Source organism: Opisthorchis viverrini (genome assembly GCF_000715545.1).
Source record: "Opisthorchis viverrini unplaced genomic scaffold opera_v5_20, whole genome shotgun sequence".
Lineage (NCBI taxonomy): Eukaryota > Metazoa > Platyhelminthes > Trematoda > Opisthorchiida > Opisthorchiidae > Opisthorchis > Opisthorchis viverrini.
In genome coordinates this window covers 285058-312754 of record NW_008751676.1, presented here as the reverse complement: position 1 = coordinate 312754, position 27697 = coordinate 285058, and the positions used below count along the sequence as shown (strand labels likewise).

At 43.3% G+C, this 27697-nt stretch overlaps 1 protein-coding gene across 1 annotated transcript in view; it reads left to right on the top strand.

Annotated features, from left to right (window-relative positions):
- The window catches only part of T265_12870 (hypothetical protein), a gene marked incomplete at both ends in the record, with an annotated part of 88534 nt that extends 62352 nt beyond the window's left edge, over nt 1-26182 (top strand). Inside the window, 9 exons of the mRNA XM_009165972.1 lie at nt 1890-2100; nt 4219-4491; nt 5612-5877; nt 11641-12213; nt 13923-14351; nt 16448-16665; nt 18010-18179; nt 22580-22726; nt 24861-26182. Of these exons, the coding sequence (XP_009164236.1) occupies nt 1890-2100; nt 4219-4491; nt 5612-5877; nt 11641-12213; nt 13923-14351; nt 16448-16665; nt 18010-18179; nt 22580-22726; nt 24861-26182 (3609 nt within the window). The remainder of the gene's footprint in view (nt 1-1889; nt 2101-4218; nt 4492-5611; nt 5878-11640; nt 12214-13922; nt 14352-16447; nt 16666-18009; nt 18180-22579; nt 22727-24860) is intronic.
- Between the last annotated feature and the right edge of the window lie 1515 nt (nt 26183-27697).

Sequence of the window (27697 nt, the reverse complement as noted above, 5' to 3'; positions counted from 1 at the left end):
CGCTAAGTCTTATGCTTCCGTTCCTAAGCCTTGGAAGTTTGTTTTCCATCGCTGTCATAACTTATCTGGATTAATCTTTTTGTGAACCTAACAACAAACAAAACAGATCTGATTTCTATGGGCATAATGTTGAATTTGCTACATTCTGGAGCCCAAGTAGGCCAGATATTGCTAAACCACTCCTGTCCACAAGATAACATCATACCACTAAAAAGCATGGTTCCGACACTAGTTTCCCTGCGTTTTATGCCCCCTCTCCATCCAACTATTCCCTCATCCAGCAGAACTTTCGGAATTCGGTGTTGTCTGATTTATGCAACCATTACTAACAAGTCCTCTACTTTACTACATGTGCGGATAGGAGGGGAAATCGTACGATTGGTAAAGACGAAGTCAAGCCCTCACGTTTGAAACTGCAGAAACACGAACAAAGTGAGATAAAGCAAAGCCACCGGTCCTTCATTGCCAAAGGACTTCGACTAACTAACATCTGATATAGATTTGCGGGCCAAGCCTATAGGATGAGCCCCAGGAAGAGCATCGATATTAGACTGTCCGGATTTTCGATGTTATCACTTCATTATCATCTTTGATGGCACAGACTTGGTGCTCAACACCAAGACATCACTGACTTGCCACTGTAGTTTAATTGAAAGACTTGCCATGAAAAAAAATAAAAGTTTATTGGAAAGGGACCTAGCGCATGCCCACTACAATGACCAACACACTGAGTAACACTGGAATAATAATCTCTTTTGTTAACTAGTTGCATTTCCCTGGAAAAACTCCTGAATGACAGCGAGCGGCTAGGCACAAAGGGATAGAACGCCCCCGCTCTTCTGAAGCCGTTTGAACGAGTGCCCCTGAATTTTCTGTAAATTCCAGGAATATTGAAAAACTCCCATTTCGAAGCGTCTGATGACATGTAGCCAGAAGATGTATGCCACCGGTGTTTTTAACTCCCCAGCTCAAAACAAACATAAGGAGAGGAGACACATGCATTCAGCGTTCTTTTGCCCATTCTAAGTAATAGATATCTTGATTTTTAATTGATACTTCTTACATGGTCGCAGAGTGTGATAACTGAAAAAGATGTATGATGTAACTCCAGTCTTGCCTTATGTACCCGCAGATTCTTTGATACACGAAACAGAGTTACGCAACTAACAAACAGCTTAGGTCTTCCAAGAACAATCCAATGAATGTAAACAGCTTGATCACAGTTGCTTTGCATAAGGCATTTCGAGGCTAGTAAACTAAAATTTTAAGTACGTCACAGCTGAAGGAATTGCACCACGCTTGTCAGTGAGTAGTAGAACTACGAATGCCCACCTACTTTTTGTAAATAAAGGATCTCCGCCAGTTAAATGCAGAGCCACGATAATTCCGGAGGCTGAATCCGAAATAATTTGCCTCTTGATGACTTGCCAACTAATTTTTCATGCCTAACACAGGCCATGGTTGTTGAATTTTTTTCCGACGTGTTGCAAATGCTTCTATTAAGCGCGAGATATGGCACAAATGAGTACACTATGACCAGTCTAGCTGTTGAAATTCCTCAGCGAAATATACTACTGGTAAGTAGGCAATGTCCGATGTAGTAGTCCCGTTCTCTCCGTTGGTTTGTTTGCTTCAATTTTTCGTGCATAAGCATGCTATGCGATGAACACTAAAACCAGTGTTGAACTTGTTATTTAACTCTCAGAAAGGTATTCCTATAATTTTTACCAGTCAGCAAAATGTTCTCACCTGTCAACATACTAAGCAAACAGAGTTAAGAAACCTTTAATCCCTCTGTAAAAGGAATACCTTCCGAGAACAAGAAGGCATTGTATTGCATTTGAGCCAGAATTCAAACTAATCTCTAAGCATTCATCTCCATACCTCAGGCAGGCGGACAGTGTGTCTCACAGTGTGATCAGTTTCACTATTTGAATGGGGAGAGGAGAATTTGCGAACCATGCCAAATACACTGCCATCAACGCAGGTTTACAAACCAACCGGTGTGTACGGGACCGGGTAGACATCCAGGTCCCGGCGGATGCAATAAATGTGAAAAAGTGATTGTCACCAATCCGTCGAAAACGGACTCTCAGTTCGGTAAGTAATCCATGCGTCATCTAGATGACTGAAGTTTGGTGGCATCCAGTGGTTCCTTATCTCATCCAGAACAATAAGTGACACAAAATACCCTTCCTTGTTCATTTACAGCACACCCGGTTTGTCAAATCGGAGTCACAAGTTAGGAGTTTGCCAACAATAGCTCCAATAAAATGTCACTATGTGCTTTCCAACCCATTTTAGACGAAGAATTTCTACCAACAAATGGGATTTTTTGAAGGGTCCTAGCTGTATCTCGTATGGTTCAGAACATTGCAAAGTGAGAGTAACTAGGCGGTGTTCCTCCTGTTATGCGAGAGGAACCAGTTGCAGAATCTTTTGGTAATCCTGGGTCACCCATTAATTCATGAACACAGTTGTTCAGTTATCCATTGAGTAATGCCATGAACAGCTCATTCAATTATTCTCAGACTGCCAGCTGACCAAATTCTGCGGCAGCATCCGACAGCCCTTATTCTACTCCCAATTTGACAAGATATTTACGTGTTGTCATCATTTTTACCGTCAGTATCAGGCTTTGTGAAGAGGGATCCCATACGAGACGGTTTCAAAACCACCTCAGAGCACGCGTTCGCCATTTCACACGGTAATCATCCCTGGAAAAGCAATGGGAAAGAGAGATATGTCCTTTTTTCCGCAATCACTTTTTTCGTTGATTTCTTGGCTCCTAATGATTCAGCCCGTATTCTAACATTCAGATATAAATGCATGATTATTGTGACAATCCATCTCCTTGGAGAGTCCCGTGAGTCAGGAATAGAATAAATAACACAAGACTGAAATCGCAGGTTTTCAGATTTCAACGTGTTTATTGAAAAACGTGAAGATTTTTGGAAAGATTTAGCCGGACACGATGGGTCGCACTTGGAATCTAATCGAAGCTCTCATATGGTGAAGTCGCTGCTAGTGCAGGATGCGAATTGCCACCGAGTCATCACCACACCTTACGAGTCACATTCATATAGCTTTCATTTGAATGGTGATTCTCCTATCCTAGCGCACTTATTCTGGTTAGTCTACACTGAATGGAAAAAGTATTGGACTCGAGTTTCGGACGTATTAGAGCTCTTCAGCGTGTTGCTACTATTACACCGGCGCACGCTATACTCCCCTGGATTATCAGGACTTAACAGCCAAACCCATTCACACTTCTTTCAAGCACACTGATCATGTCTGCCTCCTAGCGTGCTGAAACCTGACCGATGTTTTGTCAAAGGTCCGCTAAATTCGTATACGCGTTGGTGGTAACACATAACAGTCTGCCCGGAAATGTTCTCCTCTTTGACGGACCAACCTGTGTGCATAAAACAATGAACGAATTAGACTTTGTAAATTTGAAGTAGTATTTCTTATCTTGAGTGGGTGAGCATTCTGTCTGAAGAAGGATTTAAGTGCCAATACGTCACTTACGGGGTTCGTCTACCTTATTGTATGACGTGAATTCGACATCTGCCATTTTAAGCTTTAAGGCCAGGTTTGAATATTCAGCGAAATATTGAGGCAAACAATATGTATACTAAGCAGTTCAATCCGGATTGTCTTTGTTTTCAACTAGATAAACGTGTTCTTGTGCATTCTCAAATCCCGGTTTCCCTCGCAAATGTTGAAATTGTTACGTAACATAAGAGTGTTTTTGTGAATGCCCACCATTTTACCATTGCATTACCTCCATGTAAGTTTGACGAGTCTATATTCAACCGAATTAGGATGCCTGAATAGGATTCATCCAATCACAGGAAAACCTCCCTTTGCGCCGAACAAGTGTGGAAAGATTAGAAGAATTCCAACGTTTAAAACTTTTCAGTGGATCGACAATGTGTCTTAAAACTTCAAACATTCCAAAACCACCGGAATATTTAAACCTCAGGACGGAACATGTTCCGATTTACATCGGCACATTTTGACAGTTACATAATGAGGTCTCACAAAAAACACCGGTGCTTTTTCTCATGTAAAAAAGGCCTAGTTCGCCTGTCTGATACCAACGTTAACTAGTTCGTGGTGCTACGTTCTTCAGAAAATCTGCACCCCGCTGTATTGCTTGTGGTGCTCCCTTTCAGTAGTAATGATTTGTCATTTTCGTTCATATTTCAACAGATGCACAATCACGCATGTCACTGAAACTGGTCTGTTTACGCGGAGACTGTCCACCGGGAACCTATTTAACCACTGAAGTTATTCATCCCAACTCTAGCTTTGCCCATATTGCCGAGACCTTTACAAATGTGCTCCCAGTCTGTCGACATTGTCATCCACTCTGTTCAGAGTGCACTGCTCATAGTCTTGTTGAAGCCGGTCCGGATAGGATGGGATGTGTTGTCTGTTCAGGCGTGTGGTTCCGAGGAACCTGTATGGAACAGTGTCCCATAAGTAAGTTCCAAGAATATGTTCCCAGATGGAATAGGTTCACTCATTTTCGCCTTTACTAATGAAGGCCGCCATGTAGGGACGGGAGTTATTTTCCGCCCACCTTTACTTCATGAGAATAAAGCAAACATGATTTTCTTCACCTCAGCATCACACTGAATCACCATAAATACACACGTAACACTGTCCACACTCCTGATGACCAGTTGTAAGGTTTTAATCAGCGGCATCTCCAACAACGAACAGGGGGATCTGATACGAGAAGGTGCATTCCAGGCTGCAGTCGAGTTCACTAGATATCCCGAAAGGGTTTTTAGTGAAACGTGAAACGAACTATGCAGCGCTTTGTCCTTATGAGTTGTGATCATGTAATCGTTCTTGGTCTCCCAGAAGGCGGTGAATAAAGCGTTATCCCTGTTGACCATAACCGTGAAATTTTGGAAGAGCAACGCCTGCGTCTTGCATCCAGAATCTGTCATCATTCTCTTGTAGGATTCCGCTTAGTGAGAGAAGTTCGTAGTGTCATTTCATGAATGTTGTTTTCGACCTCGTATTGCATAATTTGCTGTCAAATGTCAAGGTAAATCACCATTAGAGAAAGTTGACCGGGTGTCTTTATTTATGTCCTCATCCTTACTCAACGGTTGCTCCTGGAGGAATTTGACTAAATCCACCAATTATCGGAGGGATAGTCGCGCTCTAGCCGAGATTTTACACCATAACTCAACGAGAATACGGGCTAGCGCTTAGTTGAAACCTGGTGTCCACTCAGACAAATTCAACCAAGTGCCATCACCTCTAAGCTGTAGCGTTCCGGTATGACATGCTTCATTAGCCAACTTTTACACTTATTTATTTCTCTGTGAAGTAGAGTTACTGCTGATCCTCCCCTAATTGGTCATTTAAACAGTTCTCTTCCGCGAGCTAGGATAATTTACAATTGAATTAAGCTGCAAACAAAGATGGTTCTTTCTAACTGACTGTTCCTGTGTACAGTTTCTACAGAGTAGAAGAATTGTGTCAAGCATGCAAACTGGTTTACAGTACGCTTACCTCTACCATAGACATTCATTCCAATCGTCATACTGTTGAACCATTAACCTTAACCAACTTCTATTGCCAGAGGAGACATACACGATTGATCAAACTGTTTATCCAAAGGATCCCAAAGTCGGAGAAACAGGTTTCACTGGAACCATTCAAGCTCGACAACTGGCCGGTCGATGTTTGGCCTGCCACAGTGCGTGTCACATGGGTTGCTGGGGTCCGGAGGCGAGTCAATGCAACCACTGTCTCTACGTTCGAGTTCATCTCAGTATTGTTCCTGAGGTAATCCGCCAAAAAGAAGACCGATTAGAAGCACTGTTTTGGAGTGTGACTAAACAAAAGGTGGGCCCGTAAGATTTCAGTTTACTTTTTTCCTTGAATTTATCTTCTTTTACCTTGCATTTAATATAACGGATGCCAATCCCTCTGTTGCGTGCTCACTAAAATCTTGCGTTGGGCAATTCGAAATAATCCCAGCATGTTGTCAAATTTACACCATGAGAAGCGAACGTGTAGTCATGCAGGACCAGGCTCCTCTTGAATGGAACGAAATCACATTTTACATCATTTCCGTTGAACTTTCGACTTTCCCCTCTGTTTCATCCTACAGATTAGCAATACAGCCTTTCCTGTTAGAGAATATTTACTTCAACAAGGAACGAATCGCCTCATGATACCATATTGAGCGTATGGACGATTTAGTCGCTGATATCTATGGAATCCTGGTTCACCGCTGCAGACCATTGACTTCATTGGAGCATATTGATTTAGGAATTCAGAAAACTTGAAAACAGTTCTCCGAAAACCATGGAAATAAGGTGATCATCACAATAAAATGCCTCACTCGTTTCAAAACGGAGAGATGCGGCAGGAAGAGATAACCTCTACAATAATTTAGTGCTAGTAGTGAAATTAATCACACAACAGCTTTTGTGTTTTGCTCTTTCGTGGATTTTTTCTCATGTGTAATGGTTGATTCCCACGCTCCATATAAACCAGTTTTCACATACTTCCAAAACCTCATCCAGATATAATTTATCGCGATCCATTACACCGCCGAAGTGGGCTGCTAGTATCGAGCCTTCTCCAGCCACTGAAGCAACTGGACCTATCTCATTACTACAGCGCCGTTGATCACCAATTTCCTTCTGAGTTCAAACACAGCTGGGAAGTCCAATCGGTACTTGTGTAACACTTAGACATTGACCTGGTAGAAATAGACCTTCTCCAATAATCAGAATGAAGTGATAATAACTATGGGCATGAGAACACGATAGGCGTCAGTCTGACTCCTGACAAGATTCCCGTCCATCCAACGGCCTCAAAAACTTGGACACGTTGGAAAAAGTAGACTTTCGATAAGGTGTAGGCATCAAAGAGCACAGCCCGAAATTCATTCTGCATTGGAGTAGTAATTTATATAAACTCACAGAATTTCTTGCATAAACCTCAAGGATCTATTCGAATTCACCGGCTATCCGTTTTTCCAACAACGATAGATGCCCCAGAATTCCGTGGCCATAATTTGCTACCTCCTGGAATGTACAAGTGTATGCAGACCTCTTCAAAGGCTTCCCCAGAAAGCGATGCATTCAAGAATGCTATTTTTTAAAAATATCTTCAGTTTTGTTGTGTTGATCTCGAAAAAGCACATCAGTAGGTCTCTAGAGTCAAACTTACCAAGATACAATTCGCGCTCTTTTGCTGTTTAGTTTATGGATGATTTGAACGCTCCCCTCTCTGACTTCTCAAGACTTTTTTCTGATGATAGATTGAATCACTATTTCATAACCAGATAGTTGGACTACATGAGCAGTTACCGAGACAGATATATTAGATAGGTACAGAAGCTATCCACAACCATAAATTGCGCCATTCTCTACAGAAACAAGGCCTTTTTTCTGTCTCGTGCGGATTACAACGAAAGGCGTGGTGAACAACGATTTACTTTGCTGAAGGGTCGCACGGAGATAAGGAAAATCTTGGATGGTGTCAGTTCTCTTTATATTCCGCTGTTGATGCTGATGCTCGAGTCATCTAGGATGCGGACAATGAAAAGGATGATGATGATGATGATGATGAACACCGCTCAAGCCAACATATGAGAAAGATGTTATCCGCTACACAGCTATTCCCAGTGATGACTTACAACAACTAGCAGCTGCTCAGTTGCTCCTTTCAGTGACCCCCCTTTAAGAGAAAAATTAGAACACAAAATATCTATCTCCTTCGAGGAATTTTTTGAAAAGGGACCGTGATATTCCTGACCATGAGTCACTAAAAATTCCATTGGCGCAATCAGATTTGCTCACTTCATTATTCGTCTATTTACAAGTTTTATCAACCTCTTGACTTCTTCTGGACTAACTTTGACAAAGCCAATTGCCAGGACCTATTTACTCAGTGTAAATCCTTCGTTTCTGATTCAATGGCAAATTTCGGATCGACCTACCTCACTTCACTGTACAGTTGTCTTTCATCTGGAACGTTAGCATCAGCTGTAACCCATGTTTTTGGATCCGCCCAAAATACTGCTTCCTTGGGTGAGACTAGGAACGTAGTCTTCTTATGAAGACGAAAACAGTCTAGCATTTTTGAAGACTCCTCGTAGTCATGAGATAGAGTTAGAGCGATATTCCTTAACGAAGGTTCAATGGACATGAGGTATACTAAAGGCCTTGGCTGTTGTACTCATCAAAATACGCACAAAACACTAAAAGACGTCGTTATCGGATATCAAAACATTTTTCTCCATTGATGCTCTCTACCACTTTTCTAGTGGATGTGTCCTATGAAATAAAAGTTCAGGATTGCTCTATTCCGAGTGGAATCTACCGTAAATCTCTACTGACTTAGAAGAAACCTGCATGTCCCTTAATTCGGTTCATGTTGACCAGTGAAGCCCTCACAAACCTTCCATTTATTGTGAAATGACAGTTATCGTAGCATTATTTGTACATTTGACTGACGGAAAAGTTGACTTTCGATCACGCATCCTCTCTCGCCGGTTGCCGTGTATAGCAAAAGTTTCGCCAAAACTGGGTCATACGCTTCTAGCAATGGGATAATTTCTTTGGTGCAATTCTTTAGTTCAGGAGAGGCCATTTTATCCCCAGGTTTAACATGGTTCCAATTCTAATCCACCGTATGCTATGGATGGTCACCTTGGCTCGAACGTGGCTGCAAAAATGGTGTGACTGAGAAACTTTATACGATATACAGTCCATCATCATCACCATCGAATGCACGACATCAGTGTTCAACACCGATGCTTCACTGTCCAACAACCATGATTTATTTGAAAGCCTTATTGTAAAGAAAAGAATAAAGATGGAATGGAAAAGGACTAAGCGCTAGTTTGCCACAATCACTCTGAGGTGCCTACACCTCTATACATTCACTCAGGCACTCTGGATAGAAATTGACAACAAGAACGCCACTGACATCGGTTGACGTAACGTCTCCAACCAGGCATAGTAAAGATCACGCGGTCCCCATCCTAGAAAGCGAATAGCACCGACAGCACCCAAGCATTTTGTGATTTCCTCCATACTCCTCTGCCATGTCAAAAGTTGGCCACCACTCTGTTTACACCCCTATGAAGTGGGCATGGAAAACGGCACTCTTTGGCAAACGATGGCTCGGCATACGCAACACATGTCCCAAGAGTTCGAGAGAAATTGTTTGGAGTTTTCGGCATTGTTTGACTTCGTTCCCTAAACTACGAACCCATCGGAATTTCAAGACAATAATAAGAGTCTTTCGCACTACCGGGTACTTAACCTTTTCAGTCAGTATGAGTATCCTCTTACGTATCTTCTCACTGTGGAACCAGAGTGAGGCGTAAAACGTTCACACGTTATTTTGGGTAAATGTGCCATATATTATGAACACCTGGCATCAAAATGAATTTATTTCGACGTTTGGTGGTTAACTCAAGTCATTTAAGACCGAACGACAAGGAGGAACGTAATGGAAAGAGGCTAATATCAAGAAAGCAAAGAGTTCATGGGTTTGACCACTTTCAGCCTAATCACAGAATACCCTCATCACCTTTGGCAACAATTCACCGATTAATTCTTTTTAATGTCGTCAAGATGTAGGAGAGTCCTGGCGCAAACGGCACAAATATGACGCAGGATGAACCATAAATCAATTCATTTTTACTCCCAGTCTGTGAATTTACTTAAGTTTGTGACTGCTACGTGCTCTTGACTTGGAGAGAATTGTTGTACTCGTCTCAAAGTACCACAAAACATGTGTCGTAGACGTTCCAAAAAACACCACCATGGCGCGGTCCATTGCCAACTGACCATGAACCCCGTTAATCAAAGCGGAGCTCCTGAACCTGCTGGGTTTCATTGACATTCCTAACCACACATCATCCCTTCAGCTTACTACCATGGTGTGAACTTGTACCACTCCGTTTTCGAGAAAGTTTGGTGACAATCGGTAGATTTATTGCTGGGGAACGTTTCGCTTTTGACACAAGCTTCGTCGGGCCAAGTGACTAGGTTCCGAGGTTGGTCGAGATTTAAGGCGGAAGGAGAACCAACCAGCTAAGTCAAGCTAGATCTCTGTTGGGTGTCGGCCGAGGGACTGGGTGTGTTAGAGTGGTTGAACAAGGGTTGGGTCGTGGGGAAACCCTACATGTGTTTGGGTCCTGCCTAGGGTCTAGTTCTTCTGGTTCGGTTCATTTAATGGTTCCTCTTGAACTTCATTTGAACCTTCTGTTAGTCTGTGTGGGTGAGCTAGTGCTAAGAAAGTTGTGTAGGAGGGATGCTGTGACCTTTGGTCGGTTGGGGTTTCCACCCCTACCCCCCGGTTTTTTCTAATGATCCTAAGTGGATTGACAACCACACCGTCACGTGTCAACTCGGCTTATCTAAGACCGCTTTCCATACGCTCGCTAGCTCCACACCCTCGATTCTATTCACGCTGTGATGCTTAGTGATTTCCACCGCCTCGGCTATCAGCCGCTGTGGTGTGAATCGCAGTCCCCGTCTTAAGACTTCCACATTCTCCAGATCTATTCTATGTCCCGTGTCTAAGGCATCGTTGGGTCTTTGACCAGCGTTTGTTATTCTTCTGCATTCCTTGGTGGTTTGTTAATCCTTCTTTTATGCTCACCAATTCTGGCGTGCAATTCCCTGACAGTTTGTCCTTTATAAACCTTAGCGCAATGGTTGCAGCTAATTTTATACACACAGTCTCTAGTCCTTTCAACTAGCAGGGGATCTTCCAATTGCACTAAACCTGAGAGTAGCGTTTTTCCCTTCTGAAAAGCTACTCGAATATTGGCTAAGTTAAACGGTCTTCGAATAACCTCCGGCGTTCCTGCTTCATACTACTGCGTCTAGATATTGGGACCAGTATTTTCCTTATTTGACGCCTAATCAAACTCACTGGGTATTCTGTTTCTTGAAGTTTGTTGGCAATCTCTATTTGAGCTGCTGTTCGGTCGATCTCTTCTGTGCACAGCGCTCTAACTTGAGGAAACATCGGTGAGACAATACTGGCGTACATGGACTTTGGGTGTGCTGATGAATGGCTTAAGATGGTTTCTGTATCTGTTGGGTTCTGGTAGATGGTCGTTTTCGATTTCCCACCAATCTTATGTTATACAGTCCAGAAAGGGTAATATGCCCGTGGTGAAGATTGTATTGTTATCCATATTGTTACTTTATTATAATCTCAACTGGTGAACACATTGTTGTGCAAGGCTTGGCGCTTTAACATCAACAACTTTATCCACTACGTTCCAACCAATGATTATATGCCATTCAGGAGAAAATTATGCTCAAGTATTCCCAAGCTGTTTGCGATACAATAAGAGGTGTCAGGCTGCAGTACGTTTTCACTAGACCAGACAGTGCTGGTGGTTTTTGCTTTATTTTACTTGTCAGCATTTCGTTGGTATACAGCGCCTTTGCATTCATCTTTCTATCAAAGAGAGAAAAATCATCAGCCTTCATCACGATACAATTAAGCAAACTGATCTGTAAATTGTACACGTTTTCGTACAGGTGAAAACTTGGTTAACTCGACTTCAATTTGTTTCACCATTTTCTGAACGCATTTGGAATACTGCTCATTTTTTAAAAGGCATCTGGATGGAACCTGGCCGCGGAAGAACGCTTAGGACCTTTCATGTGCTCGACCACATGTCCCCACGGTCTCAACTATTCTGTCACAGATCCTTGGTCCGGTGACCGCCTTTGTTATACCAGCACAGAGTTGTCAAAGGCCGACTGGACGCGAATTATGCACGAAAATTCCGCGTTTCCCATTCCCGCTCAAGAAAACATAAAGATGACAAAGATGGCACAACCGGGAGGTTCCAAACATTCACATGTGGCCATAACCCTGTTTTGGATTGGACTGCTGGGATTGTGCATGCTGATCCCCGTGATTCTCTACTGCATTCATCGCGTTCGGCAGCCTAAGAAATTGAGAACTGCATTCACTGGTTTTAATTACTTTCTCCCCTTCTCCGACTGCCTCCCTATTCTTGGACAGAAAAACAATCGCCCATCTCTTCTATCAGACATGAGTGGCCCTCGCCCACATGGAAATCCGTGGAGAGGAGACCTGATGGAAATGTCACCGCTTTGTTCCGAACAGACTCCTGTAAGCAAAAGGGACGCCAGCACGACAGAGTCGAATGCAAACATACAAGTGAGTAATTTCTGCTAACTACATGTTTTCAAACTGCAAAAAGCCTCAGAATCGCGGCTCCAACGTTTCATGTGATATTTCGATGTGTTGGCCATATTGATCTTCATTTATGTTTTGGCGAAAGCCCTATTTTTTGGCTTAACATAGAAGCTAAAGCACTGACCATCCATTTCCATCAAAGGCTTTATCTTGGAGGGCATTTAGGATTCAATTGCCTTATATAAGGAATGAATTGGATTGGTAGTTTTACCATATGTGTCAAACGCTCTACGCTCTCTACTACAATTCGCTAGCAATTGACAACTCGTAACGCAGAGGTGAAAGTTCCTTCAAATGTACACGATCTTCCGCTTTTATCATCATAACAGGGTTGAGGAGATTGCTTACAGTTGGAGAAGGCTTAGTTTGTGCATAAGCAGTAGTTTTCATTAAACGGCCTGCTTCTGTCCTGTGGGTCATCCAGATGGAGGACTCCGGCCTTCAATCTGAGTCTTATCAAAGCTCGTCAGTAGTGCTTTCCCTTGAACAACCGTGTCACATACTAGGCAAATGTGTTATCACTTTTTCAATAGCTAGACTGGATTATCCTGAGGTATCGCATCTGAACGGGCAAGCACGCCTTTACCTAGGCGATGTGATCGGCTCATTCTACATTTAGAATAGTGAACAAGTAACGGTGCTTATTATGTCGATAGACTCCTTTGACTATCTGAACCTCCCAGTCAGGTGGCGCAGCAGATGTCTGAGGCCTGCCAGACAATCATTTTTTTATTAATCACTAATAGCTGATGAATTCAAAATGCCTTCAGCCAATGTTTTTCTTCAATCTAATGCATTTTTATTATTTTCAGTACTTTTAATGGCTGTGGGTCACCATCGATATTGTTATCGCCAAGGCCTATGATTCATGCATCCTCAACGTTTGATTCGTCACTACCGGAGAGCAGGCTATATGATTTTCGAACATCAAGCTAACGTGGAAATAGTTTACCTCAACCAGCATTAACTATCTGGAATAGTAAATGTATTTCACCAAAGCACGAAACTAACATAGTGGTTCTCATTGAATCGAAATACACTCACTACTCGTAAGAAGCCTAAATTGAAATGTATTCCCTTTAGCCGTGTATAACTCAGTATAATCTCAAACATAAGGAATAATAACAACTTATTGATGCAAACTGTCACTTTCCAAATGGTCTTACGATCGAGAAGTGCATCAGTTTCCGAAAGCTGGCCACTCATTAGTAGTTCCGTTGTTACTCCTAAAACAATAGGTCCCCAAGAGAAACCAAAACAAGAAAACAATCATCCCGCTGTTTGCTTTGGGTGACCACGTTTCACGGAATCGTATATTTAGTCGTGATTAACAGGGACTTTGCCCTGTACCATTTAGAGCCGAGGCTCCTCTTCGAAGGGGTCTCTTGGATTTATTACTTCACCCAGTTGTAAACCCAAAAATTCCGTGAACGGGATGAATGAACTCTACTCAGGCACTCTTCTCATTGAGACGCATCAGTTGTCTATCTGGAGAGCGTAGTCACTTGACGTCTTTGTGACACATTAACCCATTGACACCTTGCTCTGACTGCTCTGCCCAGCTGGTGAATTTTCCGGTCCCGTGGGCTTGCAACAACTAACTGTTGTCCTTAGGAACCTGACAGCTAGTGATTATTCAATCTCAATCTGATAAGGCTTCCGAATTTCAGAAAGCTCCCAATCTCGGACGTCTGGTGATGATCAATTCAGATGACCTCATATTGAACGAACAGTGCGGACCACTTGGTACAGGAGCATTTGGAGCAGTCTATCGAGGTGTGTGGCGTATCGCTGAAGTCGACCTTGGTACCAGGGATGAATTCACTTCCGATTCCACGATTGGCAATCGTCCCTGTTCCATGCAGTCTTCTTCCACTGTGTGCACCACAATGCCACCTACAAGTGATGAAGGTGACGAGGAGCATGGCTCCAGGGAAGGAGGTGGGGGGGAGACCCCGCCTTCAGGCTCATTCGGAATACAAGCCAAGAGACACAGCGCAAATTCTTCAACACGGTACAGAATGCTTCCAGTTGCTGTAAAGATACTGAATGACGGGCGAGGCTCCAGTGACTTACAGGCGCTCCTAGATGAAGCCAAGGTGATTCTTATCTATAACTACTAATTCATTTGCCATAGTAAACATTTTCTGCCACATGGCTTTCATCCTCTGTTCACTCTCTTCGCTTTTCTACTGAAGTGTTCAGTATTCGTTCTGAGACCTGTGGTTCGAAAGATATCAGTAGACGTGAACATGCGGTAGTAATTAGTTCTCTGTCCACACTGCCCATTCTCAGCAAACAATACCGAAATTTGGCGCTACTGCCATTAGTTTAACAACTTAAGAGGGTCTTCATTTGATGGAGTTTTACCGACCAAAATGGTCAGACTGAAATCCTATGGTTGTTCATTGGAGGAGTGAGCCCAACGCCAACGAATACAATATGTTTCCCTAGCTAGCTCAAAGACGGGTCCCTCTGCATGACCCTTTAAACGGGACACGTGAACAGACATCTCACCTGATCATAGTCACACCAATCCCGTTTGAGTGGTCGTCCTCCTGCTCTGGCGTATTCCTTCCAGTGAGTCAACACGAACGGGAAGCACTGGACTGGAGATTCGCACTTATTGGAGCTCGGCAACAGTGCATATCCAATGTCCGTGTCGGGATTTGAACTCCGGACATCTGACATGCGAGGCGAGCGTGTAACCACTACTCCACCAAAGCACGCTGGATGCGTCTGAATTTTCACGTCGGAACGTGTTCACACTTGAGCGATGTGATTGGTGTGCCCGACTCATCGAACGACCATCCGGTAACTGTCCTGGTCGTGACGATCGATTGACCCGCCAGTCAGGACTTTCCAGTCAGGTAGCGTGAAACACGCTTGAAAACCACTGGGCAAATTTTCGGTTTCAGTTTTGGGGTTTTGCGGGATAGGCATTTTGTCCATAGTCACATCACTTGCCCAAAAACATCAATGGATGGCACCTCCAAATTTGAGAACCTTCGAGTTAAAACATTTTAGTATTGCGAAGAACCTAGATATAGTTAACCGCAGGATACTACTATTCAGGAGCCTTAAAAGCCCAAAACAATCAGACCGATTCAGGTATTCTTCTCGCAATCAAGTATCCACAATTGCCTGAATTTCGATATATTGTGCAACTTAACACCTCGAAACTTAATACTGTAACTGATACAAATAAGACACGCAACAATTTACGAGAAAAATGTGCTTTCCAGAAGCATCTGGAAAAATTGATCAGGCCATCATTAAATGTTTGGAGTACGCCGGTTTTACTCTCTCTGAAATATGGACAGTAACAGGGATGGAATGTGTGCCGCGTGCTCTGTTTGCTATTGTCAGAACGAGTTCGGACAATCACTGATATGAATGTTCACTGAACTTATCATCACCGAATATGAGACAAACCCTCAAATTTGGAAGGTCCACGCACCGATGTTTTCGTCTTCTTCATTGTGGGCAAGACGTTAATTTTTCACCGGCCGAAACTGCAAACTATGGTTTCGCCATGTCTGTCTCGTACGCGATGAACCGATCGCCTACGGAATGTAAGGGGCTGGATTTATGACACCCATTAGGGTTAGGAAGGCGAAGGCTTGTGATGTAAAGTCTTAGTTGAATGCCGCATGCAACAAAGAGCTTGTACCTGTAATGCGTTGAACTGTAAGATCCTTTCTGCACCTAGTTGTTACTCCATCTGCAGAAAGAAGGGGTGAGGTACTTCTAGGCTGCCACAATCTGGGCAGGAGCAGTTGAGATCCTGAGGTCAGTAATAATGCATTAAATCATTGAATCATCTCGAGCAGATGAGTACATATCGTTTGACGAATGTCCGTGACGCTTTATTAACTGAAGTCTGTTTGGTGGCGCTAGACCACCAACATAATTAGAAGTGGGTCGTTTGGGGTAATATTGATGGTTGTTCATTTGTTGGGTAGTACTTTGTCAGGTTTTTTGGTTAAAGCCAGTGTACGCTCAAGCAATTCCCGTTTTTTGCTCACATGCGTTTTTTTCTTTTTCGAAATACTCCTGTTGTAAGCCATTTGCAGAATGGTGCGTGGGACTGAAGCTGTTTCAAAGCTAAACTGGATGTGGGATACCCCTCCACATACTTGCATCCCCACACCATTCACATAACTTCATATTCGGTTCCCAACCATTTACACAGGTAATGGCATCGGTATCGCACAAACATTGTCTACCTCTGATTGGAGTTTGTCTGTCCAAGTCACGCAAATGTTTAGTATCCGCCTACGTGATGAATGGCAGTTTGGAAAGATATCTACGAGTGCATGCACTGGACCTTCCGTCTGCATTACTGTTAGACTGGGCTGCACAAATCGCTGACGGGATGTGTTACCTTCAGTCCAGAGGAATCATTCACCGGTGAGTTGGAATAGAATGCCCAAACATTCAGCTAGTTTCGATAATACAATCAGAAAGCATATAGACTAGCAAATTTCCTAGACTCTAGGTTTTTATAACTGGACGAAATGCTTTTGCAATTCTTAGCTAGGTGGGCTAGATATTTAGGGTAAACACTGATTGATGGAAAATATTCACTGACGCACAAGATCGATCTCGCAGTACTGTTTCATCATCTAGCCATATGAAAAACCGGAGCATGTTCCCCCTGATCTGTTATGCAATTTCGTTTTGTAGGCGAGTGCAATACTGATGGTTTCAGGCTTGGAGGACAATCAGAGAACAGACAAACCAATACATATCAATCTTCGCTTTAAATACCGCTATTTTGAGTGTACTGCGTTATTACAGTTTTGTTCTTCTATAATGTAGAATAGCATTTCAATCTTTATGGATGATCATCCAGTGAATAAATAAATCCATCCTTACTCTTTTCATCCGAAGATGTGAAAAGCATGTTTATACACCAATACTCTAGCTGGTTCTGACTGGCTGTTTATAGGCGGTGCAAAAATGTTTACGAACAACGCATCCTAGACTTCGTGAGCTAAGGTCCATTCTGCGAATGCTCGGCAAATAAAACAACGATGAATGTGGATAAGAGAACACAGGGTGGTGAAGCTGAACTACCGCATATGTTTGACCGATATTTGTGCATACCCCAGGCACTTTGCCCCCCCTCCCTATATGCATCAATTTCCACTTCAAGGTCAACGGTCTACCCTAGCTATAACTCACCCGTTCGAAATAACAACCGCCTGGACCGAGGGGTACGCCCTAGTAATTGAAAACTCCATTTCGGCTAAACGGCACGAATGAACTCGCAGTCCTGAACGTGAGAGCCGAAATTTGTTCGGTCTTGTACTCTCAAATGATGAATTATAATGGAGTTAAATAGCCTCTTGTTAACGGGGCTTTCGTTGCCGGACCAACCCTTTCTTGAAAATCGTTGTGCACTTCATCTGATAAGGAGGCAAACTGAGCCTTCCGCAGTATTCTTGTGTGGGATCACAGACCATTTTTAACAACGGTTTCCCAACAAGTTCTCTTAGCCAACATCTTTCTGAAGAATACTACCAACTGAAAATAAATTTTCGTAGGCAATCTCAGTTGAAATTTGGTTGTACATGGATAACAACGCCGTGTACACAAGCCCAATATGTCACAAAAGTCTTCAATGAGGAAATCCATGCTTCCTCAACAGTTATTTCTCCATATCAAAATAAGTGCTGTCTAATGTCATTCTTCCATCTTGGTTTCATCTCTCAGTGACCTGGCAACCAGGAACGTCTTAGTCACTACTAGGGAACATCTGCAAATCACTGATTTCGGACTTGCAAAAATGCTCGAAGGAGAAGACGAGGAGAAACATGGTGAGGTTATCGTGCGATCTGGTCGTGTACCCATCCGCTGGTTGGCCATTGAAACACTGACGCATGGACGTTACTCATTCAAAACGGATGTCTGGGCTTATGGTAAGCTAGTAGCGCCCTATTTCCCCGCTTTTTTTCCGCACATTCTGAAATTACACGGCCCAAAAACTGTCACCTCGTCGTGATGGTTAGGCTTCTATGCTGCAATGATCCTGCGAACTTTACTGTCTGGAACTCAGTTTCCGAAGGTTCAAACATGCCAGGAAGGCCAACGGTGAGCAGCTCAACGAAGATCAGAGAGCCACCCTACTGAGAGCAATGATAACACGAGGCAGTCTGAAGGTGGTCATACTTTTCTCTGTGACAGGGCTATGAAGTCATTAGAGCGTTTCCCCAGGCGACCAGCATGTCCATATTTATTGAAGCAGTGATGCTGTCTCTCCCTGAGGAAGGACAGATTAGAAAATGATTGCCCGTAAAACTGCACACCCCTTCCAAAGTTTAACCGTGACCGCCGGTGTATTGTTTAAAATACGGTCGAAATAATTTTAAAACCAGAGTTCGGTGCTGAACAGAAGACACCTGCTGTGCGTAGGTGCATTAGAAGTGAGACAGTACTCTCTGCCTTATTGGGGCAGGCCGGCCAAGTGGGTCAGACTATTGAGTCTTTGGCTCCGGGGGGTCCCCCAAGAAAACCCTAACAATTGCTGTCTCGCAGTTCAAACTTCTAAGTCAGAGGCTAGGGGCAGGTTCCTCTGACAAAACCCTATATCATCCCATTGCCTTGCGGGCCAGACTTTTGAGTCCAATGCTCAAGTTGGGATATCGCAACTAAATCCCCTTCTTCGGCCTGGGCAACTGATAAGTAACATTTTCCTTTTCAGCTCTTCACTCACCGGCCTTCCCCCGTACCCCTTCTTACCCATCAAACAAGGCAGTGCCACAAAGCCATCTTTCCATTTCATAGCCACTATTTCCCCTTTAAGCCTTCGCTTAGATAAAATGAACCAAAATAGTAGCGTACTAACCTCAAAGATCTGATCCGAGTTGCAGATTTTAATGTCCGTACGCTGTGTCAAATGGACAACACTAAGTGCGGAAGAAACACAGTTAGGCGGTAGATTTAGAGTCGATGCTAGACGCATGGATAATGAGGAACGACCGCTTCAGTTGCAGATCATCGTCTGCTTGTAGCCAGTACGAACCTCTAACGCAAACACTAACACTGAATTACTCAGATGCCACCTACCACAAGGCAACCGTGGACACAAGTGGACCATGTGGCTATCAGTTACCGATGAAGAACCTCAGATAAGGACTGTCTTTCCTTCTGAGGTGAGCAACTCGACTTTGACCGTGACATCGTGCAGGCCTGGTTATCACTTTCCTACCGGAAACGCCCACCCTTTCGGATGATGAAGATTGCCTGGAGGTTGGATGGGATTGGGTTAAAGAAACTATACTCTCATCTTTCAGAACTGTTTGTCCTAGAGATCTGACACGACCAAATAAACACTGGGTATCGTCGACGTCAGCAGAACTTACTGCCACTAGAAACGCCATACCAACAACTAGCTCCTGCGAAGACCACGTAGACCCTTCAAACGGATAATCAGGGCCTTGAAGAATGACCTATTTCGAAGGCCCAGGAAATGAAAAAGTCTTCCGCCGGAGAAAACAGCTCCGCCCTATTTCAACTGATTCGATCACTCGGTCAAAATAAGGTGGTTTTCAGTGAAAACATATGTGAAAAAGACAGATCGGCAATTCCCTCCCTCACTCGCCATCTTGCGCGGCAAGCCTAGCACTTCCGAGAATAGTTCAGCTGATCTTTAACACAATCGTTGCGTAAACCCAGTGAGCTCAAATGGAACACTGACCACAACACGCCATCAGCAACCTAACTATAGCTGGAGATGTCAGTGCTGGAGCGCGTCAAATCCCCCAACATGGATCTTCTTCACCCCGCACTCTTCAAAGGTGGTGAGGTCCTGATGAAGAGTCTGACAACCAAAGTGCAGATTAGGAACAAAAACAAAATACCAGTCCAGCACCTCGATCGTCATCCCAGTGTGCAAAAAGAGCGAAAGATGTCATGTAAAAACCGGCATGGTATCATCCTCGTATCCGTCTTATCTAAGGTGCGCTCTGGTATTATTTTGCATTGGTAGGTTGGTTATCGAGAGGGACGGATCCGTGAGAATCAAGTTGGGTTTTGTCCTGGGTGAGGATGCATCAACCATATCTTTATCTTGTGACAAATTCTTGAGCTACGCAACTCATTCAGACGTTCCACTTTGGTCGTTTTTCTTGACTTGAAAGCTGCTTTTGATTCTGTCGATCGTCAGAAACTTTGGGGGTATCTGGCTATCATAGGTATGCCTTCCAAATTTATATCCCTTATGATGGCAATGTGCACGAACTCCTGTGGGCGCGTACGAGTATACGGTAAGCTTTCACCTGAGTTCACCACGTCCAGTGGTGTAAGCCAAAGCTGTCCTCCCCCACCTTTCTTTTCAATTTTGTCATTGATATGCTGCTTGAAATTTCTCTGCCTACCTCTGAAACCTTGGGAGTCGAAATACTCTCGGGGCTTTTCCTCACAGATATTGAGCATTGCAAACGATTTTAAATAACCTAAATAGCTCTGCCGCACGGTTTGGCATACGCTTCACACCTGCAAAGCGTAGTGTTGATACCACTCACCTCTCAGAGTTCTTTTCGCCCAGCCCCGTGTTGAGTGGAAGCCACCAAGAGGTGAAAAGTGTATGACCTGGCAACGAGTCATGAAAGCACCAGCCATTAAACACCCAATCGAGCAGTTAATGATGCTCATGTATCAAAAGTATCAACTTCAACTTGTAGCTACCCGATTCCCTCCAAGGATTGGTCGTATCTTCCGCGCAATCCCACTTTCTGGTGATCAAAACTGTAGTGACTGGAGCCAATGTGCCTATGGTACAAACTGATTGACAAATTGATCGATTGATATTACTCAAATACACCAAAATTCTTTCGCCCGCTGGCTTGACGTGTCTTTCTTATCTCAACGCCACGCATAACGTCATCAGAAACTCCCTACAGCTCATCAGCGTTTTTGCTTTTCACGCGGCTCATCAAATAGGCTTAAATCTAATGTGAGCACCTATTTGTAGACATGTAATGATAAACACAATTATACAGTTAAGGCGACTCAGCTCGATTGAACCAGAATCCTTCCAGTTTGCCACACAAAGTGAAACACACACAAAGTTCATATTGAAGCACTTTTTATTAGTGCATGATCATGATAGCCATAATATAAATCAGAAGGCGTGTGCGCTAATAACAGTTTTTTTCTTCGGTATATAGTAGTTTACAGTTTTGCTGGTTGTACCATGATAAAATAAATGGGTTACGAACAATGGAATAAGACAAAAGGTGACTTATCGTTTGTGGATAACTTGTGAGATTTCCTAGGTAAAAGTCCGGATAGCGGGAACATGTCTTCGCCACAGTATGGCTGCTACACGTGTTCCGTACTTGTCTCTGGACTTGAAGATTTTAGTTGAATCCCTGCCCCTGCGCGCGCGAGTGTGTGATGACTGTGTTGGGTCTTCCCATGTATACGAAATTTTGACGTGTGTACAGTACATAACATTGTTCCGAAGCGTATATGATGTGAACTGACTTGGTGGTCTAGGTTTCTAGGACGTGGTTTTGACACGTTATTTGTGCGCTTGTGACACAAAGCAGTCTCGTGATATAATGAGCGCGGATGTATTAAACAAATTAAGTTGGTTGAATTAGTTGAATCCCTGCCCCTGCGCGCGCGAGTGTGTGATGACTGTGTTGGGTCTTCCCATGTATACGAAATTTTGACGTGTGTACAGTACATAACATTGTTCCGAAGCGTATATGATGTGAACTGACTTGGTGGTCTAGGTTTCTAGGACGTGGTTTTGACACGTTATTTGTGCGCTTGTGACACAAAGCAGTCTCGTGATATAATGAGCGCGGATGTATTAAACAAATTAAGCGAAGTTGGTTGAAGGAACAAGTGACTGCTAAAGTTTCACTACTACCCGTAAAATGGAATAAACCTCTGGGCAGCTCTGGACTTCAACAACTCCGGACTCTGCTTAGCACAGTCATCTGAGGAAAATTACATATAACTGATTCAGGTGCATTTCAACTCTTATTAACGCCAACTCAGTTTACGAATAAATGTTTGTCTCGTTTGTCAAAATCTTCATTTAGTATCTTTTTATTTATTAACTGTGAAGCAAAATCGTAAGTCACAGTTGTCTACCTTAGGGTTGTCCGCCCTTACCAAGGCTGACCCATCGAAACGAAGAAATTAAATCTAAAAAAGAGGTCAACTTCAGGAAAACGCGTCTGAGCAATCCTCAAGGTTACCCCTCCATGCAGCAGAGGCTGTTTACACCTCACTGTGTCACCGTGTGCTACCAAACTGATTCCTAGTTTTTCTTCCATACTTATTGCCCCGGGTGTCTCTTCAGGTGTAACTCTGTGGGAGATATTCACTTTCGGGGAAAAACCATACGAGCGGATAGAAACGGCGAACGTGAAAGCGCATATTTTATCTGGAGGTCGTCTACCGCAGCCAGAAATTTGCACACTCGAGCTGTATCAAGTCATGCTACGTTGTAAGTTAACCATTTCACCTTGAGCCCAAATTGTTCTTGATCTCGTTAGCCGCATCGCCTACTGTTTGCAATCACATGTCGTTCCAGCAGACACCGAAAGACTTCACTGCTCAATGAATAACTACTAAGTTTGAAATGAAACTTTCTTGTGATATCTAGGGGATATCTAAGCTTATTTATATTACGAGATGTAGTCTGCCTCCGAAGAGTTGTGCTCTAAAGAAGATACCACCGCGGCTGTCCATGTTAACAGGTGTGTTTATGGATGTGTCGCTGCGTAGTTGCAAAACGCGCGTGTGCTCCGTTCATCATCGACAAACAGATGAAAATTTTGGAAACGTTCCTCTAAAGATTTTGGCATGTCTGGTTGTTTAGGAAGGCTTTTCAAATCAGAAGTCAACATGGCTTCCACTATTACAAGCATGCTGTCCTACCTTTATCAGCAGCGCTGTCTACTTAGTCCATGATGTGTTGGCATACAAGCAGTGTAGTAGCCACTGTGCACCTGTACGCCTCCACGTTGAATGGCTCATTGCGTCATTATGGTGGGGTGAGGAACTTAATCACCTTAGATAAAAATGAAGCACTCAGTGAACTACTTTGTTCTATATTGCAGTTATCTTATCAGAGATAATATGAGTTTTTATTAACTTATATTCTGGATTCAGGTCCAGACAACTCCGGTTACCCGTGTTCTTATACTAATTTATTCAGTTGTATAACTTATAACTTTTGGTGATGGGCTACCGATCGACAGACCTTGACCGTTTTCAATGGGCTACAACTAACAAACTGACCAAATATATGCAACAGAAAATTTTTTAGCTAAGTCTGATCAATCTGCTCACTCTGCAGGACGTACGCGAAATATGACATCAAATCATCACCTAAATGGTTTAATCCAACTGTATATTCACTTGAATAATGAAACTTGAAACTTGGGTAATGAACTCCTCAATATTCACACTCAAAGCTCCATAGATGGCACTACTCAAAACAAGACTCCTTCCTGACTAATGGAAAGTTGAAGTGTATAAACGGCTGAAAAGCGAACTGGTCATGCAGCGCAACTAACTAAGGGATCGCTCTTGAGAGTTAAACTTTGTCACGTACATTAACACTATCCGCTCCTCTAGCGTTTTAAACTTCTTAGTAGATAATTCTTCTTCTCCATTCTCTGTTTTCAACTCCTAATAGGCTGGAATGAAGATCCACAGTTACGACCAAATTTCCAAGAATTATTGAACCTGTTCACAGGTTGCACAAAACGCCCTCATCTATATCTGCATCCCAGAGTACGTTGGACTAATGTTCTGCTCACTTCTATTTTCGGTCCACACATACAGTCTCTGAATCTTCTGGTGTTTTAGATAGAGGTGTTATACTTAAGTTTCCAGAGAGAAGTTTTTGAGTCCATTTAGTGAGTAAATGAAGTTGCCACCTTTTTAAATTTAGTATCAAGTGGACGTAGTCTGTCCTCCCTTCCATATTTGCTTGGGTTATGCAATTGCCAAGGAATGTTGAGCATTGATGATACAGCTACCAGGTCAAGTATGTCACTTCTGTTTGATATAACCAATATGGCAAAATCATTCTGCTTATCTTTTGCTTACTCCTTTTTTGAGTGGAAATATATCAGCATAGCTTTGAATTGGGGAACCCTATCAAGTCTCCAGTCCGAACAATTTAAACATACATATGAGCTCAGAAGTGTCAATCCTGACTTACCTTCCTCTCATTTGTCCATTGGTCAACGACAACCAAATGACCCAACCAAATTTAGGGACAAGTATAAGCATATTTGATTATGTAGCTTCCCGTAGAGCATATTCGTTCATGGTCAAACCGAGCGCTTCGTCAATGAAGTATATAGTGATGACGCCCTTAATTGTGGAATGAATTTGACCTCAGCTTTCAGCAGTCGTTCCGTATAAGGAGTATCATTGATAATACGGCAACACGTCTCCGGTGCTAAATCGTACTACTTTGGCGTTGTCCTTCTTCATGTCCTTAACCCACTGTAAATATTATGGCTTATCATATAACTGGCCTGCCTGCTTTCTTGTACGTATAGTTTCTGACGTATTGTAATAAAGCAGGTTCACTTAAGAATACTGTGCTCGAAAAACCACAGATGCGTTTGCGTTTGATCAAGTTGAAAATCTGTTCTTTTTATTGTTGATTTACTCACACTATTTCTTACAGACACCTAGAAGCATAATACTGGAAGATCCCTACAGCAGCGTGGGTGGTGACACGCGAAGCCGCCTCACCATTTATCCAAGTTCCATGATATTCAGTGAACGACCAGATCCTGCCAGTACATCACACATGCCTTCTTTGCGAAAAGATTCTGCCTCCCCATCCGGAATGTACAGGTCCGGAAGCATAAACACGAACCCAGCACTTGGTTCTTCATCCACCGGTCAACAATTTGATGGACGTCGCCGAATACGTAGCAGCTTACTGATACAACCAACCAGTCTACTGTATCCCGGACGCTTTCTGAAGTATCAACAACAGAAACGGAGCAGTGTAGGAGGAAGGGCCGATAATACCACGCTATCAACATCACTCAGCATGGCCTCCTCCGGAATGAGTGACCGATGGAGTCATTCAACTTTCCCGCACCACAGTCAACCAGCACTACTGGGTGTGAAAGAAAACACTATGCCCCCAACACGAGGGCTCCCACCTGCCATGTTTCCACGCGATACCACCCATCGACAAAGAGCAGAAATTCGAGCTACCTTAAACAGTGACTCATGGGCAAGCAGTGGGCAACCTTTATTATCCAGTGACCAAGACAGTTCCCTCAGTCAACTTATTCTATCAAATTTGGGTTACACAAGTAGCGACAGTCACAGTAGTATGGTTATTAACATACCTGCAACGAATACGAATACCGTGCCCACGTCGGCAGTTACCATTCCATCAGACGTCGCTAACCAACAGATCACTGACGCATCTGAAGACGTGACACCTTCCACCTCATCACCTAGAAGTGACAACGAGACAATCGATCCGACGATAGCCAGCCTTAATGGGCTCAACAGCAGTATGCCAGCTGATTTCGGATTAGAGGCCGCGGCCGGTTATGTTTGGCCACAGTGGCCAAGCGTGTTTTCGGAGTTGAACCAAACCGTACCTGGTGATGGTTCAGGAACATCTAATCTCCCAGACTCTATAAACGAGGACAGTTTGGCTTCTCTAAATCGACAACTGTGGTTGCGGAGGAGTGCCAAACAGCGACAGTTTTACCGAAGGCAATCACAACTTCACCGCCATGCAACTCTAGGTATGCCATTACCGGAACAGACTATCGAAGAAGCAATGGAAGAATCAGCTAGTTGGCGACATCCAGGGCGAGATGGGGGTATTTTTCCTTCCAACCAGATTGACGAGGAAGGAAGTTCCGCCGAACGGTACTGTCCTGATCCGACAGGAGACAACTGAGCGTTTCCTTTGGCATTCATTCCATAGTGTAGCAGTACCAAATCTATATCAGGCTCCGCTTCCATTATAAATGTCTTCCTAACTCCTAATTCAAACCTTTGACGCATGTTATTTGAGAGAATTTTGGATCACCTTGTCTGCTAATCTCGCAGACCATGTAAAAATTCATACTTTTATAATGCTAGCATTGGTTTATGTTTCGTTATTTGCAATATATGCTTGCTTATTGCTAATACTCTTTATTTACCGAAAAAACCCGTGTTCCCCCATGCCACAGTCACAGACGATGGAAAGGTAGTGAGGGTGGGATAAAAGAACTCTTCTGGATGTAATGCGTATCGTATTGGTTTGAATCCGCATTTGTGAGCTATTTTACGCACAAAATTTAAAAGCCATACACACGAATGACAACAAGGTATTCACGTGACGTTTTCACGTGTGAACATTAAGACAACTGCAGCTGTGGGCCATGGCTGCGATTGACCAGACGTACACGGTGGTGGTCCTGTGCTGTTGGTAAGGTAGGGAGAGCCTTAACCACACAAATACCGATTACTTTTTAAGGAGCTATCAGGATCGCACGGAAAAAAAGAAAAACGAAGCGCAAAAAATATCACACATGAAGACAAAACCTAGTCATCCTTCCGGTTGGGTGGAGAAAAATTAGATTCATTTTGAGCGCGCACCTTGTTCGCTACATCGTTGCAGGTTTGTTCCGAAGCCCATTATTGCAGGACCCTAAAGAATTGAGATGTAAAGAAACGATCATGACTTCAGCAACACGTAACATTAGACAAAACCACCGCAATCTAGTAGCCACTTAGAGCGCCCTTTAAACGCAAGAAAGTAACGGATGACTAATTTCACTTCATTCCTAAAAGACGGGCTGAGTGGAAAAATCATAATTCGACCCTTCAACGACTTGGTCTCTTCCAGGAGGGCTTCAACCATCGTAAGAATCCTCAGTCTATCTGTGGTTTATCCTGCAGAATTTTTTCTGAGGGTTGGCCGTTCTGTAAAGGAATGAAGCTCATAAGTTCTCTGGTTCAGAAACTGTCTAAATTAGTACCCTCCGTGAAAGCACGGCCTTCTTCAGCTATCAGATCCATCGTTGGAGATGAACTGTCATGTGGATAACCCGTGTCGACGGCGCCAAGATAGTTTTAAACTGTTCAACTTTAAACGTCCTGATCGCTGTAGCAGGTGACCCTTTTTGAAACCGACAAGTCGGGTGTACGTAGCCACGCACAGGTGATGTGGATGATATGATAATATCATTCTTCGTTGTGTTAAACGCCAAGGGATTTTCAACCTACAATCTGCGTTACAAACAGACTTCCGATCTTGAAGGTAGACAAGATGAAACTGAGCTATATTTTGAACTTGTATAGCAAACCCCACACAAAAACGGATACAGAAAAGACCGTGACATATATATATATATATATATATATATATATATATATATCAGTATCGTTTCTTCACATACCTCACTAATTATAGGGTTGCCAGCTG